Source organism: Pipistrellus hanaki, assembly GCF_964339955.1.
Source record: "Pipistrellus hanaki genome assembly, chromosome: 11".
Classification (NCBI taxonomy): domain Eukaryota; kingdom Metazoa; phylum Chordata; class Mammalia; order Chiroptera; family Vespertilionidae; genus Pipistrellus; species Pipistrellus hanaki.
Window position 1 is genome coordinate 60702025 of NC_140513.1, and position 17911 is coordinate 60719935.

General features: G+C 44.7%; 2 protein-coding genes across 2 annotated transcripts in view; both read left to right on the forward strand.

Moving 5' to 3' along the window:
* Window positions 1-12516, forward strand: part of TEK (TEK receptor tyrosine kinase) — a 112738-nt gene extending 100222 nt beyond the window's left edge. Inside the window, exons 17-23 of the mRNA XM_084898265.1 lie at window positions 532-722; window positions 1296-1409; window positions 6265-6335; window positions 7218-7258; window positions 8101-8197; window positions 10593-10692; window positions 11475-12516. Coding sequence (XP_084754391.1) covers window positions 532-722; window positions 1296-1409; window positions 6265-6335; window positions 7218-7258; window positions 8101-8197; window positions 10593-10692; window positions 11475-11549 — 689 coding nt within the window. The 3' untranslated portion in view covers window positions 11550-12516. The remainder of the gene's footprint in view (window positions 1-531; window positions 723-1295; window positions 1410-6264; window positions 6336-7217; window positions 7259-8100; window positions 8198-10592; window positions 10693-11474) is intronic.
* The window catches only part of IFT74 (intraflagellar transport 74), a 315492-nt gene that overhangs the window by 208694 nt on the left and 88887 nt on the right, over window positions 1-17911 (forward strand). The window lies entirely within an intron of this gene.

The window sequence follows — 17911 nt, forward strand, 5'->3', positions numbered from 1 at the left end:
GTTGCAGGCTAGACCCCCATCCCTGGTTGGGGCACGTGGGGGAGTCAACCAATAGATGTATATGCTTCACATTGATTTCTCTTTCTCTCGCTCTCTCTCCCCCTCCCTCCCTTTACTTCTCTCACTCTCAAAAAAAAAATCAATGGGAAAATATTCTTGGGTAAGGGTTAACAAAAAATAAACAAAAGATGACGCGGACTGGCTGCCTTAGATCCCCTGGAAACTAATGCTTTGATTTCCCGAGACTGTCACCACCGAGGAGGGGGAAGCACTGGGGAAGCTGTCATGTCCGTCCGCATTTGGTGGGAAAGGGGAGGGGTGGGGAGGAGGGGCACCGCAGTCTCAGGGTGGTACCCTTCAAGCATGGCAGGAGGTCTCACTGCTCGCCCTACTGCCCCAGCTGTGCCGAGGTTGGCCCCACTAGATACGTTGCTTGTAGATGACAAGTTTCATGAGCCATTTCCGAGGGCCCTGGCACATCTCGGAGCTTTTTAGGCCCCTGGTAAGGGGTGTCTCTCCCTTCCCCCACAGGCTACCTGTACCTGGCCATCGAGTACGCCCCCCACGGCAACCTCCTGGACTTCCTGCGCAAGAGCCGCGTGCTGGAGACCGACCCGGCCTTCGCCATCGCCAACAGCACCGCCTCCACGCTGTCCTCCCAGCAGCTGCTCCACTTCGCCGCAGACGTGGCCCGGGGCATGGACTACCTGAGCCAGAAGCAGGTTCGTCACCAGGAACTCTGACAAAGATGTCACGAGGGACATCTTTCCTCGGAAATGCTCTCCTGGATCAGTTTACATGTGTACATTCCCCCTAGTCCACCTCTCTTCTCTCATGCCTCTTAGTCTCCCTAATTTTAATCTCCTTATTAATATTCCACCTGTTTATATAGCTGTTAACGCTCAGCACGGGGAATGTATTTACCCGGTGAATACCACCATATGTATTTGGTGGAGTTCCTTAACCCGTCTTAGCCCAAATAATGCTCAGAGCAGAGGACTTAACGTGGCAACAGGAAGATTTAATGACCTGGTTTCCCCCCCCCCGCTCCCCCCCGAAATATGTCTCCCAAGATTTGGTGGAAGCCACTGAGGGTTTTAGGGAGCAACCTCAAGGGAACTGGATTCTGGTGGCATTTAAAAACCCATTTTCATCCTAACCTCTCATCGCTGTTTCCCAGAGTGCTGGCCCCCAGGGCATGGTACTAACAAAATGATTTGAAAAAGCAAATATGATGTTGAAATACATGACTTTTTTCTTTTTCTTTTCTCTTTTCTTTTTTTTTTTTCCTTCAGTTTATCCACAGGGATCTGGCTGCCAGGAACATTTTAGTTGGTGAAAACTATGTAGCCAAAATAGCCGATTTTGGACTGTCCCGAGGTCAAGAAGTTTATGTGAAAAAGACGATGGTGAGTTCCAAATAGACCCAACAATTCTTTTTCCAAGCCGCCTTCCCCATCCTGGTGTTGCTGCTCTAAGACCATTGCTCGGCAGTGACTGAGGCGTCTACCGTGGACCCCAGTAGCTATGTGCCTGGCCCAGCAAACATCCTTTCTAAGTTTTGATTCCTAACATGCCTGGAGGATCCAAACTACCAGCAAAAAAGCCACTGTCCCAGGTACTCACATGAGCCTCGTGGTGCAGGGCTCAGCTCTGGATCCGGCCAGACCTGTGTGAGGAGCTCCCACAGTCTCCTTCCATGCACAGCAAACACGGGAGGGGCAAAAGAGACATGGAGCATATTTCCCAAATATAAGGAAAGGCAATTAATGAGGTTCCCAAATCACGAGGAGCCCCAGGGAGAAATTCAGGACTTCCCAAAGCCAGAGATTTCCCTCTTGGCAAAAAGTTCCCCACGCTCCCGTCAAGCCCAAATCAATCAGATCCATGTTCACCTAATGAGACCTGTTCTCCTAAACAGCAATGTTTATCTGGCATCTGATCCCGGGAGAACCTAACCACAGTGTTAGCAGAAGTAAGAAGTTGGACCTCATTCTGCTTTTGTTGCCCACCCTGGGATCAGAAAGTCCTGGCAATGCTACATCCCTTGGTATTCATACTGTGCCGATGTTTTTGGTGAAAAGGTTCTTGATCCTTCCCCTCCCACCACCCAGAATAGAATTCAAAATATAAGGAGAGACAGATTCAAAGGGGGGAAGAGTTACTGAAACAAGGTGGGGGACAGGAGAAAGGGAGGGAGCTTACGCATCAAGGGAGCACCCACTGATGAAGAATATGGCTCCCTGCATGTGTTTCCCCCCCACCCCTCCCCACTGCTGGGGGCCTGGCTTAGGGCTGGTAGATTTCTTTGTCCTCCAGGTAAGTGCTCCCTCATACCCCCACTCCCCGCTCCCTTCCCCGTGGGCTGGCATTGACTGGCACAGGGGCAAACACACTGGTTTGGGGAGTGTGTGAAGAGAACCTTGAACCTTAGCTGGGAGAGGCTCAGAAAGTAACTGAAGAGCATTCCCGCTGTCTTCAGGGAGGCTCAGTGGTCTCCCTAGCAGCATGTCACCACCCCCGCTTCCCCTGAGGCTGGGCTGCAGGGCCTCGGGGTGACCATTCCTGTTGTCCTCGAATGTGCCTGTGGGGTCCCTCAGTGGCTAGCTCTCCCTTTTCCAGGCCTGGCGCATTGCCTGGGCGTGGCGCTCCTGGGAAGGGCCAGTTTTCATGTGATACGGAGGCTCTTTTTACTTTGGGGCTAGCCAGTTGCCTCCACAGGCTCAGGTTTCAGAGTTTATCCTCAAACGCAGGTTTCCTTTCTTTTCAAAATGCTTATTTTAGTGGCTGACAAGATAACACAGAAACCAGATTCAAGAATGCTTTGAAAAGGAAATGACCTGTAGTTCACCACCGTGACACTTTTCTATTTTTTACTTATCGCCTTCCACAAGCATCCACATTTTCACAGCTACAGTCACAGTGAGCGGAGCCACTTTGGACCTCTCCCCTCCCTTTCTTGATCAGGGCTTGAACTGGGTCCCTCTGGCTCTTAGAGACCCCACCCAACCTGTCACCTTCTGAAGCCACAGGTGCCTCCCTGAGGGAAGGTTTCCAGGTGGTACTTGTTCCCTACACTTCTCAGAATTTGTCCCTCTCAGAGCAGATGTTTCTCTGCAGGGCTTGTCTTAGAGAAGCAGGACCCACCACCCACTGCTCCACACCCCCCCTCCCCATTCTGTGCCTCCTGTCTCCCTCACAGAATCCCTTTCCTCTCTTCGCTCCTGCATTTGGGTGACATGGTCCCTAGATAAGGGGCTGGAGGGATGAATACAAGTTATCCCATAACCTATTCACTTTATTTGGATGCTCTCAGAAGTCCAAGTGATTGCTGCTTTGCTTGGCATTTTTTACAGAGCGGGATTTCTGTAGTCTTGGAGGGGTTATGAGGAATTCTTAAAGGAACAGAGCACTGTTTGGGGCTTAAGTCTATTTCCTAATGGCAGGGTAGTGTTCCCTGGTGGCATGGGGTCTGAGAGCGAAGATATAGGGGTGAAGGAAAAGGAGGAAAGGAGAAGGGATTGGAGAGGCTTACAAGCTCCTTGCAAGAAGGGTGCAATGTAGAAATACACCACCAGAGGGCAGAGTGGCTACTTTCTCTGGCCCATTTAAGTCAGATTTTCACATCACATTGCACTTTAGATTAGAACCACCTGGGGAGCTTTTTAAAAATACAGATGCAGAGCCCTGCTGGTTAGATATGCTGACTTAGTTGTTCTGCATCACTGTGTGTATGTGTGTGTGTGTGTGTGTGTGTGTGCGCGCACGCACACACATGCGAGATTTAAAAAAAAAATCTCAGGTGATTCTCATATGGGAAGTGTTTCCAACTAATGTACTGATAGGGGTTTTATTTTCATTGATGAACATATGCTTTCCCTCATAGTCGATTTTTTTAAACTAATTGTTTTATGCTAAGTTTGGAGGTAAAGTAAGTCATACACAGACTCCATCTTCAAAGAGCTCACAGATAAACACATAATGAACAACTGTCATCATTAACACATGCTGAGGGCCAGGAAAGCACATGCCATGGGAACACAGAGGAAGCACACCCAATGAGTCTATGGAAAATCATGGAAGGCTTTCTGGAGGAGGCTGAGTGTTGCAGTGGATATTAAGTAGATAGCAGAGATGTGAGAATGGATTCGATGATCTGGAGGGTGCAGTATGTCTAAAAGCCTAGAGGCAAAGGTAATTCAATATGACTGGAGCATCATGCTGAAAAGAGGGAGAGTTAAAAATTCAAGGTTGGCTGAAACTGGTTTGGCTCAGTAGATAGAGCGTTGGCCTGCGGACTGAAAGGTCCCAGGTTCAATTCCAGTCAAGGGCATGTGCCTTGTTGTGGGCACATCCTCAATAGGAGGTGTACAAGAGGCAGCTGATCGATGATTCTCTTTCATCAATGTTTCTGACTCTATCCCTCTCTCTTCCTCTCTGTAAAAAATCAACAAAATATATTTTAAGAAAAAAAAAATTCAAGGTTGGAGGAGGAAGAAGGGATAAGGTCTTCTTGGAAAACCTTGAATTCCAGTTAAGGATTTGGGATTCAACTAAGGATTTGGGATGTTGGGACAACAGGGACATTGAGAAATTTTAAGGAAAGGAACCATGTGGCTATATTTGCCAATTAGACTGCACTCTGCTTGTGTGTGGAGAACAGGCCCTTAGGGGAGGTGGGTCCCACTGGGTAAAAGGTGATGGTGGTCTGACCCTTGGTGATAGCAGTGACACAGATAGCCTTGGACAGATCCAAAACAGGTGAAAAACTGAAAATGAACAAGGAAATTAGTAATTAGGAGGTATGAGGTCAGAAGCTACCAGGGAAGAGAAACAAAGACAGAGCAGAGAATGTAGGAACTCTTTCTAGTTTTTAGCTGTGCTGTGGGGGAGAGAACTAGACTAGCCATTGGGGATATGGGGATATGTGTGTGTGTGTGTGTGTGTGTGTGTGTGTGTGTGTGTGTGTGTGTTTTGGGGGGGGTGTACTGTGAAGGGAGGAGGGAATGTTGAGAGTACTGAAGATGTAGATGTGACAAAGGACACTTCCATAGCTGAGCCTTAAAGTATGAAATGACTATTCAGGATGTATGAGCAGAAAGAGTTCAGAATATTGCCACTGCACAAAGACCTGGGAGAGAACTGGGCTTGCAGGCATGACCCTGGGGCAGGGCTGGGCTCCCAGGTGGGTGGTCTGGAAGGACGCCTGCTCCAGTGTCAGGGGTCTGAGGAAGATCTCCTAAAAGACTCCTGATTTTGTCCCACCCAGCGAATGTGGCTGAAATGCCACTGCCAGCACCTGGACGAGTCCCTGGCACAGGCATCTCTCTGGTTCACAGGATCCCTGGGTTGGGTGGATAGGAAGGGAGCCCCAGATCAGAGCAAAACTGAGGAAACTAGGAATAAACCTCAGAAGCCACACTCCCCAATATCTAATCTGCGTCTAATTTTTCCAAGCCTGGACTCAGGAAGCCAGAAAACAGGGAGAGCTCTAGAGAGGGAATCAAGGCCAGGCACCCAAAGGGTGAGTGAGTGGTCTCACCCCACCTCCAAACCCAGGGTAAACCTCTCTGGCTAGAGGTCATTCCCTCCGCTGGTGGTATATCTGCACCCCCTCCCTGTGGCCTGCCTTCCATGCTCTCTCTTCCCCACCCACCTGCCGCCGCCTACACATCTCAGAAGCAAGCTCCAAGTCCCCTCCTCTGGAAACTCTTCCCCACCTCCTGCACCACAGTTTCTATGCCTTGTCTCCCCTTTCAAACTGAGTGTCTCTGAGAGCCACAAATTGAATAAAAGAATAAAAGAATGGCCCTGGCCGGCATAACTCAGTGGTCAAGGGCACGTACCTGGGTTGCAGGTTCGATCCCCAACCCTGGTGGGGGTGGTGTGGAAGGCAACTAATCAATGTGTCTCTCTCACATGGTTTCTGTCTCTCCCTTCTCTTCTCTCTTTACAAATCAATGGGAAAATATAATTGGGTGAGGATTAATGGAAAAAAAAAATGAAAGGAATAAATGACTACAAGTACACACACACACTCACATGCACACCCATTTCAGTTCATGTAAAGCTTACCTGGAGGTAAGTAGGATTTACATCATCTGCTCGTCTTTGATTGTGAAATCACATTGTAGGTGGAACATATTAAAACAGCAGCTCCTGAGCCTGACATTCCCCGCGTCTTTGAGCCCCACTCAGGGCTCCCTGGGGCCAGCCTCAGAAGGGTCCTTCCTGCCTAAGAGCATCTCACCTCGTTCCCTGCAGGGGCGGCTCCCAGTGCGCTGGATGGCGATCGAGTCCCTCAATTACAGCGTCTACACAACCAACAGTGACGTGTGAGTACGCCTCGCGGCCTCCGGGACAAAGCTGCTCAGTAAAGAAGTTCATAGGCTAAATGGAGGCAGAGCTGGCAGAGTGTCCGGGTGGAAGTCAGGTTTCCTTCTGCTGGTCGAGGACAGACCTCGTGGCCAAGGCTTGATGTCCAGGGGAGCAAGGGGCTCGCCGGCCCTCTGTGGTTCCACTTCCGACTGAGCTTGGTGCCTGAGGCCCAGGATAGCTGCTGAGGGTCAGGGCTGGCCGGGCGGTAGGCCAGGGAAACCATGTCCGCTTGGAGCTTCAATGACAAGGCTCGGGCTGACGGTGGAAGGAAGGGGTGGGATCGAGACTTAGAGCATCTTGCCCACATGCCCTATTTTCAGGAGGAAAAACTGAGGCAGAGAGGGTTGAGGGGACTTGGTCACGGGGTTTCCTTATGCTGGGGGTGAGGAGGAGGCTGGCAGTTACTGTACCTCACAGTGTGCAGGGCGCCTGTGAGGCATTATCTCACATCATGCCTGCATAGCTCAGAGGTAGAAGCTGGCATCCCCACCTTCAGAATCCTATACTAAGAGGCCTGAGGGGGCAGTAAGTTGCATGAGCATCGGGTGGCAGAGGTGGGATTTAATGCCAATTTGGCCTAGAATTGGACCTGCTTCCCATAGCACCACCTGGACTCGCTACTGAAGTAAGTGGGGCTCTGGCAGGACGGACCCCGTTTCCCTGTTACAGTTCCCCCAGGCCTAGGAGGAGAGGAACATGTGCTGTGTGCATGGCCTGTCCCAGCGAGCAGACACTAGGCATTCTCTTCGGAGGAAGGGTCAGTCATCCTGGCTTTGGGGCAGTGACTGCGTCAGCTCTCTGAGGATGCTAATGGTTGGTTTCCCATTTCCCGTCCGCAGATGGTCCTACGGAGTGTTACTGTGGGAGATCGTTAGCCTAGGTGAGTATCCGGGTGTCTCCCAGGCCCCTCCTGTGCTCCCTCACTGCGGGCCCCACGGGGACCATCTGTATGTGGTGCCACCTGATGTCGTTTGGAAACAGCCGTGTGGGTTCCCACGTGTGAGAGGGTTTCAGTCCCATGTTTCTCCATATCTGATGTCATGTGTGACTCTAACAACCTGGTGGCCGTGAGCTTTGTTATAGGTTAATTGTCCCCTCTTATGCAAAGATGTCAGAGAGCTCGTCCAAGTTTATTTCCATGTCAAGGTGGTACGATGTAGTTGAGCAAAAAAAAACAAAAAAAACAAAAAAAAAAACATGTTTTGAAGGCTATTAAATAGCCTGTGAGAATATGCATGCCCAAAAAATAAATTTCATATTCATCATGACCCCAGTTTTAAAAGACTGGAAGGACTACACCGAAGGGTAATAAAAGCTATTGTATTTTTTTCTTCATGCTTTTTTAAATATTTTAATATTGTTTTTTTTTTAATATATTTTCCAAGTTTTCTACAACTACATATGCTTTTAGATTTAAAATTAGTAACTATTGTAGAGTAGGTAAAACAAGTACGTAATATCACTACTTCCAGTTAGGAAAAAGGTACACCGTGTTGGTAGGGTGGGTGTGCTGTGTGCAGACAGACCTGGGAGAGCAGCAGCGCTGTGAGTAGGCCGTGGATCTTTGCCCTGTGGTGGGTATGTCAGAGAGGAAGGTCACGCCGGGTGCGCACCCAGATACGCCCCTTCCTTCTCCCGGGATCTTGGCTTCTGAGCTGCTGGACAGGAGACCTCTGTTTCTGCCCCAGAGGGGCTAAGGGCACGGTGTTTCCTGTCTTCCAGGCGGCACCCCCTACTGCGGGATGACGTGTGCGGAGCTCTACGAGAAGCTGCCGCAGGGCTACAGGCTGGAGAAGCCCCTCAACTGTGACGATGAGGTGTAAGTCGGGCCTGTCCTAGGCCATCTATCTTCACCTCCCTGCTGCCTGTTTCGTGGGTAGACAGACTTCAGCGAAGGGATCATCTCACTTCATCTCCTGTACATATACATATACACATACTCATTGAGGTCACAAAGAGCAGCGATCATGGGGTTCTTTACCCTAAGATGGCTATGCAGTGGCAGGGGGGAAGAGCGTCCTGTCCCAGGCATGGAAATCCAGGAGGCACTGAAGGTGACAGTTCTTGGGAAGGCTGAAGATGAGGTCAGCAAAAGCAGGAAAGATCCGAAATAAAATTGATGACATTATTCACAAGTAAATGTATGCAATCTTGAGATGAATTTTGGGGATAGAGTTTCCAGCCGTTATATTAAGGAAGATGGGTTTTTCTTCATGGGATTTCACTTCTATAAAGATTACTCTCTATAGTAAAAATCACTCTCAGGCGAAAATGATGAACTTTAGTGATACTGGAATTCCCACAGCTTAGCTGAGGGAGAAGCTGCCTAACTGGTGTAATTTGAAGAGTGGAAGGCTCTAGATTAGGGGTGTCGAACTCAATCAGAGAAGGGGCCAAAATCTAAAATCCAGCCTAAATCGCGGGCCGAATGGTTTACTGAACAGTCATAAACTGACAGCGGAGTGCAGTGATGACAGCGCGGTGCAGGCCACATTGCAAGGCCTGGCGGGCTGGATTTGGCCCGCGGGCCTTGTGTTTGACACATGTGCTCTAGATGGAATAAACAATTTAGTGTCCAAGAGTGAAAGAGGGTATAATTAGGTTCCCGGCATAAGAGGCAATCCTCTTCCGTCCTGGGCGGACCTTGTGGTATGTGAACCGTCACTGGACCAAGTCTCCAAAATGCCACCTTCTGAGAGTCATCCCATGAGGAAGGAGCTTTTTCGGTTGTTATGAAACTTCTGTTAAAGTACAACCTGTTCTAGAACCTTGAGACCCAAGGCCAGTGGCTGAGAGTCTGTGCACATTAGGTTCCCAGGGCACTTGTTCAGTATGTGAAGTCTTGAACCCCACTCCCAGGCATTGGTTCAGAGGGTCTAGTGTGGGTCCCCAGAAGCTGCATCCTGATAATGCAAGTAGTTCTGGCCACATTTGAGAAAGTACTGCCTTCGACCATGCTTCCCAAGCTATGTTTATGGAAGATGCAAGACCTTAATAACACAGGGAGAAAGGAATTCTGGGGTCAGTTATACTACTATTTGGGAAGTATTGTACTAAACCTGGTTAAACAGGGTTTTTTGTTTGCTCGTTTTTAAATATATATATATATATATATATGTATATTTATTGCTTTCAGAAGAGAGAAACATCAATGATGAGACAAAATCATGGATGGGTTGCCTCCTACTCTTCCTCCACTGGGAATCGAGCCCATAACCTGGGCATGTGCCCTGACCAGGAATTGAATTGTGACCTCCTGGTTCATAGGTGTCGGGGCTGACCAGCAGCCCCTGAATAATGGATAAACAGATTACTCAGACACAGTTTGACTGTGCAAGAGAGGGCTAAGGGGTCCTGGGCTTTAGTAGCTAAAGCAGCCTCAATTGCTTGCCTCCTTAGGCTTTTATTATAGTTTTTATATTCAGATACAATCAGTAGGGTGAGTAATCTTGGGAGGACACATGTGTTCACATTGTCCTCTAGGCAAGGCCATGCAGGGATTAAGCATAAGGATTCCAGTAAACACCTGGGGATCTGCACATGTACAGGCTTGTTTGGAAAGGTCAAGGAATAATTAGGGGCATTCCCTTCGACACCGCCCTAAGTCTCCCCTAAGTCAGAATTCCGATAAACAGGGCAGGTGGCCTTCCACACACTTCTTTTCTCAGAATGTCCTCCTTACAGACTTTCCAACCAAGTATCTTGTGCTCCCCAACACATAGGTGGGCATTCAACCACTGAGCCACACCAGCCAGGCTGTTTGCTTGTTTTTAATGGCAGGACTTCTCAAGGTTTTACTAGCTGACACCTAAGAGAAATATGCAGAAGTGGCAATTTTGCACACTTATTTGAGCTTAAAGCCATTTTTTAAAAAAATGAAACACTAATATTTTAAGAGATATAATATTCCAAGGAACATGCTGCCCTAGAGACATAACTCAGTTCTTTCCAGCTAATCAGAAGAGCTGAGGCCAAGATCCCTAGGCTGGCACCCTGGTGGGCATTAGATCTACTGGGAGAGGAAAGAGGGCTTGGATAGGGAGGTGGGAGGCCTAACAGGAGCTTCCTAGTGCCGAACCTCCATCTTCCGCTGGCCAAGCTTAATGACCGTGAGTTGAATGGCCACATTCTCTTATTTCCATACTCTGCACCTGGCTGTGCCCAGGACTGCAGCACAGTCACTAAGGTAACCCTTTAACTCTTTGTTTCCAAAGGTATGATCTAATGAGACAGTGCTGGAGGGAGAAGCCATATGAGAGGCCCTCATTTGCCCAGATCCTGGTATCCTTAAACCGGATGTTAGAAGAACGGAAGGTGAGTATGGAGTTCAACCAGGGGCTCTTTCATTGCAATTCTTCATGGGCCCAGAGTGGTGAATAAAAATTGTTTGATGCAATTTAACGAGGTCTTTTGGGCACAGCCCTAGGTATTGTAGGGACACAAAATATGTGGTCTCCAACCTTAAGTTACAGTTTTGGAGGAAATAAGAGCTCTATACAAGATATAGTCATGCACAGAACAACATATAAAATTAGCCTATTTAAGTTAGAAGGAATCTTAATCTTCTCAGCCTGACCCTGTAATTTTATAGACAATGAAATGGACCCCAAAGCACATAGCAGGTAACACCAGAGCATGGTCTGCAGGTTACTATGGGGAGGGTCAAGAATTCTATAAAAATTTCTAGAAGGTAGCTGGCTACATGAATCTGGAGTTTAAAAGGTGAATCTAAATTAGGAAGATAGATTTTGACAGCCATCAAAACCCAAGTGGTGATTAAACCAGAACGAGATGTGGGTTTGATGACATGGGTGCCCAGAAGGTGAGAAGTGGGCAGAGACAGGGGCCTTAGCAAGTGGAACACTTCAGGAGGGACCAGTGAAAGACAGTTAGAAAGGGAAGCTCAGAAACGGAGGAAGTGAGAGTAACATTTATTGTAGAAGTCAAAAAGTACATTCCAGAAAGAAAGTTGTCAAATACAAAAGGAACCTAGGACAACAAAGTGTCCCCCAAGTACCTGGTATTTGAATGGAAACAAGCAAAGCACAGCAGAGAGTTGCTTTGAGGCTGCCTCTGAGCCACTCTTGTTCTTCCAGACCTACGTGAACACCACGCTGTATGAGAAGTTTACCTACGCAGGGATCGACTGCTCTGCTGAAGAAGCGGCCTAGGGCAGGCCTCCATCGCCTATGTATTCTGTTGCCCCTTCACGGGCACGAGAGACCCTTGACAGCCAATGCCAAGACAGCAAGTGAGGCTGTGCCAAGAGAAGAGACGGAGAACCATGGAGTGTGTATACTGCTGTATATCTGGGCCTTTCACACGAAGACCCAGCTGTGAGTCCACAGCACACTCTGACTCTACATAGAACTGTACATACTATTTTGAGTCAGAGTGAGCTGAACTCAGAATGCCTGTTTGTGGTTTCATATGCAATAATATATTTTTCTAAATGTGTGGATTTTAAAGACAGGTGTGAAAGTACAATGACTGTAATGCATAACTCATTATTGTCCTAGATATTTTTGATATTTACCTTTATATGGAATGCTCTAAAATGTCTTGCTGTATAGAAGTAAAATGTTGTTAACAAACCTAACACTGACCCTGATAGCACAGGTAAGAAAAGTGTGGGAATTGTAGGAGTCTTAACAGGACATAGGTCAACATTAACGAGATGGGAAAACCCAGGTGATGACATGTAAAGCAGATTCTCCTGTCTCTAAGGTTTCTCTCACCAGTAGCAGCCATTCAATTTCAGTCATTTTACAACATGCTTATGTGTTCCCAGTGCCCATCAGTCTGTCCAGAACATTAACATCTAAAAATAGACTTAAGTCTCATTCCTTACATGCCTAAAACCTTTTGACATGTATAAATAAGTTTGAAAGACAAATGAATGGGATTTGGTTTTAGTTTCTCTGGTCAGATTGATTTGTGTATTTGAATACATTAAAATAGGAAGCCTGGAGTTACATTTGGGAGACATGTGACATTTATCATGTCAAATTAACATACCTAATGTATTGCACATTGTAAAAACGTTTAGTTTTGACTCGTTGTACGTTTACTGTTTATACTGTAGGCACATGTTACACTGAGATCATATAGTAAATGAATAAATGTCTTGCCTACCCACTGTTTTGTCCAGCAATGTGTCTCATAGTATTTCTAAATGTCTTCATTGTACTTTATAGAAAAACACCTTAAATCATCATTCTCTAACTTGTCAGTAACATGCATCTAGAGCAGTTGCTGGAATTCTCCTTTTGGCATGGTATGTCAAGCTCACATATTGGAAACTCCTTCAGAAGTGTTCTACTGTCTAGTCCGTGTTCTTACACCAGAGCAGCACCCCACTGATAGTGGTTCAATGAGAACTGAGGGCTTAGTCTTGGATTCCCTTCTAATTGTGTGACGATGCTAAAAAGTCAACATACACATACAGTTCCATGTTCCTGTCATCTAACCAACTGTATGCATTCAGCAACAAGGACAAGGAAACTGAGTTTACCCCAAAGGATCTTCATTCACAACAGCATATTCAAGGGGAGTCAGAGGAAAAAGCAAGACTACTGGTAGGCCACCGATTTAACCAAGTAAGTATAACCTCGAATGAAGAGCCATTGAAAATATGTCTAAATACAGTTGACCCTTGAACAACATGGTAGGTGATTAGGGGTGCCAATCACCTGTGTAGTTAAAAATCCACATATATAATATTTGACTTACTCCCAAATAAATAATCTGATAACATAGTCAATGAACACATATTACATATGTATTAATACTCTATCTTTACAATAAAGCTAGAAAAATTTAAATAAGAATTAAAATAATAAGGAAGGAAAAATACATTTACAGTCTGTTTAAAAAAAAAAAAAAAACAACTATGTGTAAGTGGGCCCATGCAGTTCAAACCCCTGTTGTTCAAGAGTCAACTATACAGTATACAATAGTTCTTTTTGCTTTTACCCAAATTATGTAGTATGTACAGATACTCCTGGTTACTCTTGGTTTGCATGTACATAGAACTGGATAAGAATAAGATCTGAAAATGCAGATAATTTTGCATATGGTTTTAGAATGCACAATAAGGTTTTTTTCTTATTATAGTTGGGTTTTAATCTATTTAAAAACTTAAAAATTACATCATTATGACTTTATCTCACACATCAAGTATATGACAAAAGAGATGGCTAAGAACTTATGGTAGCAAAAAAAGGTCTTCAGTGATAATTGAGAAATTTTTGTAAATTCAAAATACCCAAGCAGCAAACCTGAGGTATGCCTCCTAAGGGCATATCACAGTCAACTATCAGAAGGCGACTAATTCCCTTTGGTGCCAAGGCCACACTACCATCACTCTGACTCATCTATACCATGTCAAAGAAACCTCTGTAGTCCTGTAGCATGTTACCAGATTAATATTGAAGATCATGGACTTTTACTCAAAGGGAAATTGTCAAATTGAATAAAAGCCACTTAGTTTCCACAATTACCAAAGAGCAATTAAGAAAGAATCTCCTCAAAGAGATCAGACACTTCAGGTATGGGAATATAGATTATAAGCCATAGGATACGTACTTTAAAAAGAAAATCAGTCCTGCCCGATTTAACTCAGCTGTTAGAGTGCCAGCCCACAGACCAAAGGGTCACAGGTTCATTCCTGGTCAAGAGCAAATACCTCAGTTGCAGGTTCATTCCTTTTCTGGGGAGAAGGAGGTAACCAAACAACGTTGATGTTTCTCTCTCCCTCCTTCCCTCCCTTCAACTCTCTCTAAAAAAAAAAACGTCAAATCCTCTGGTGAGGATTAAAAAATCAGTGAATTGTTTATATGAATTAAAATAAACAGTAATATTGGAAACATAAGAATCTTAAAAGAATCCACAGGCAGAAAAATATCAGACATAAGTTGTAACAATATCTTTACGATATAGCTCCTAAGGCAATGGAAACTAAGGAGAAAATAAACAAATGGGACTACATCAAAATAAAGAACTTATGCACAGCAAAAGAAACCATCAACAAAATAATGAGAAAGCCCACTGCATGGGAGAACATATTTGCCAATGTTATATCCGATAAGGATCTAATCTCAAATTTATAGGGAATTCATACATCTTAACAAAAGGAAGATAAATAATCCAATTTAAAAAAGGCAAATGACCTAAATAGACACTTTTCAAAAGTGGACATATAGAAGGCCAAGAGATATATGAAAACATACTCGAAGTCATTAATCATCTGAGAGATGTAAATCTAAATGACAATGAGGTACCATTTCACACCTGTCAGAATGGCTATCATTAACAAATCAACAAATGACAAGTACTGGCAAAGATGTGAAGATAAAGGAATCCTGTGCACTGCTGGTGGGAATGCAGACTGGTGCAGCCACCGTGAAAACAGTATGGAGTTTCCTAAAAAAATTAAAAATGGAACTCCCATTTGACCCAATAATCCCACTTCTAGGAATATATTCCAAGAAACCAAAAACAATCAGAAAGGATATACACACCCCTATTTTTCATAGAAACACAATTTACAAGCTGCGTTGGTGGTATAATGGTGAGCATAGCTGCCTTCCATAGAAACACAATTTACAATAGCTAGGATATGGAAACAGCCTAAGTGCCCATCAGCAGGTGAGTGGATTAAAAACTGTGTGTGGTACATCTACACAATGGAATACTGCGCTGCTGTAAAAATGAAACAACTCTGACCATTCGCAACAGCACGGATGGACATGGAGAGCATTATGCTAAGCAAAATAAGCCAGTCAAAGAAAGATAAATACCACATGATCCCACTCATTTGTGGAGTATAATCAATGACATAAACTTATGAACAAAATAGATCCAGAGACATAGAAGCATCAAACAGTTCATCAAACCTCAGAGGAAGGGTAGGGGAGGGTTGAGGAGTGGGTAAGAGATCAACCAAAGGACTTGTATGCATGCTTATAAGCATAACCAACTGACACAGACACTAGGGGGTTGAGGGCATGTGATAGGGAGGATTGCTGGGGAGAGATCAATGGGGGGGAAAGGAGACATATGTAATACTTGATACAAAAAAAAAAAAGAATTAAAAATAAAATAATGTATCAGGACACCACTTAGAATAAAAACACACTACACAATAGCCAAATGACCAAAATGCTTAAGTTAACGGGATGCACAGAAAAGTTTACATTTATTTCCATATATTTTTGTAAGGAAAACCTTGACTTCTATGTCTGTAGGAGAGCTAAAGAAAACTGTTGAAAACATCTTTAACAAAATTGTAACTCCAAGAAGTATGATGGCGTTAGGCATTGACAGAAAAAGATGTAGGTGACCTGAGAAACAATCTTTGAGAATGTATGTCATGGACCCATTCCTTCAGCTGCCAACCACCTTCCGCTGCAAACCACCTCTGAGGGTGAGCCAAAAACTCCAACTAACCTCGTCCCTCCCACCACCGCCCAGGCACGACTTTAGAAACCCCTGTGCCAATTTAGCCTTTAAGATGTAATAAATAAACTCCAACAGCAATTTCCCTCCTCCTCTATCAGAAACTGTCAGGAAACCTCATACCTTATTGACCGAACTCTACTGCCAGCAACGGAGGGCAGGGGGAGACACCACGATGCTGAGATATTCTTGGGTAAAGTGATTTCTTCTTTCCTCTCAGATCTTCTTGCACCATCCATAGGACCAGTGCCATGCTTGAATTGTGACCTCCAAACACTGGAGAATATAAAGTAACACCTTAGACGCAAGATGGTTTATTGTGCTGTTATTCCATAAATGTTTTCAAAACAAAGCCTTTTGTAGCAAAACAAGAGGCCCAGTGCATGAAATTTGTGCACTGGTAAGGTTCCTAGCAGCTGCCGGCTGCTGGCTGGGTACTCCCTCCCTTCCCCCAACTGGCCCCACCCCCTAGTCTAACTCCAGGACAAACTCCTGGTCAAGGGAACAATTTGCATATTATGCTTTTATTATATAGGATTAACACGGCCACTTACCAAAATATAAATTTTAACACCCAAAATATAATTTTTAACACACATTCCCAAAACAACCCCTAGCAGTTGCTATATAAGTGCTTTCTATAAATCCAGAGTAGCAAGCATCTCCATTTTTCTGTGGACTGTGTCTTACCACATGGCCACTTCCTAGCTGAGATTGGATAGCATATCGGTAGTTCTCTATCTACCTTTTTTCCAGAGAGATATATACCAGCAAAGTGATGCCCCCCAAAGGACAGAGATCTGGCAAGGAGCTGGAAATATGGAATGCTAGAAAAAGTACACTTCTCTAAATAAAAGAATGACATTAGATATAAGATTATGTGGCTTTAAGATGAAATTTACCCAGAATATAAAGCCTATGGATCTGATGAGAAAAGTGGTGTCTGAGATTGAGAAAAATCACATGATCCATAATTCTAAAATGGTAATATAGTTTTCATTTCTTTGTGTCTTATTCTGAGAAATGATATGTAACTTTTAGAAAATTTTGTTTTTATAGGCAATTTGGAATACTACAGATCATTTTTGTTAAGTGAAATATTTTTATGTCATGGTTCAAGATTGTTTTTAATAGAACATATTACATGCTTTATAATAAAATTTTAGGGGAATTCTTTTTGAGATATATTTTTAACAAAATGGATAATATAAAGATCCTCAGCAAAAAGAAACGTGTGTCTAGTGACATAGAATGAAAGACTAAAGACCATTGGATAAAATCTGTATTTTGTACAATTAATAACAGAATTAGAGGAGTATTAAACATATTTAGAAACATAACATTGTAACATAATTAGCTTTCTTTCCTACTGTATACATAGGTGGGGTCTATATGGGCATGTGCGAATATACAGACTAACTAACCTCCATCCCAAGTCAGGTATTGGTAAACTGTGCATATGGCAATGCCACTCACAGGTAGTTGGTGGCTGTACCTATTGTACTTGACTAACTTGTTTAAAGTTGATAAATTTCATCAGAAAAAAAAAAAAAGTTCTGAGAGCAAGACATACCAATCAGGTGTAAAGCAAGCACACATATAATGAACCTACTGGTTTGAGCTATACTTCTAACAACACGCACACATATTTACTCAGGGTGAGATAATGGAGCCCAGCCAATTTTAGCATCTCATTTGGTTTACTGAAATGCTCATATGAAAAGAGGAACTCAGCAAAATTTAGAATGGAATTAGATCTCCATACCCACTGAAGTTTTATGTATGAGTTCAAAGGCTAGGCCGCCTGCTGCCCCAGTCTCTGCCACCATTCTCAGTGTCGCTGCTGAGATGCCTGTGGAGCCACTTGGACCGTGCCAGGCAGTGGGCCTGTGATGCTTTATACATACACAGGCAGCTGCTTTAGTCGCCACAGGTTCAGGGAACCCCCAGGGAAGACCCACCATAAGCATTTCAGACAGCAGACTTTTGCCATGGACCCTGGCTTGTTCAGTCAACTCGGACTCAGGATTCTGATATGAATCATAAGTAGTAAGTGGTTCTTACCGTCATTTGG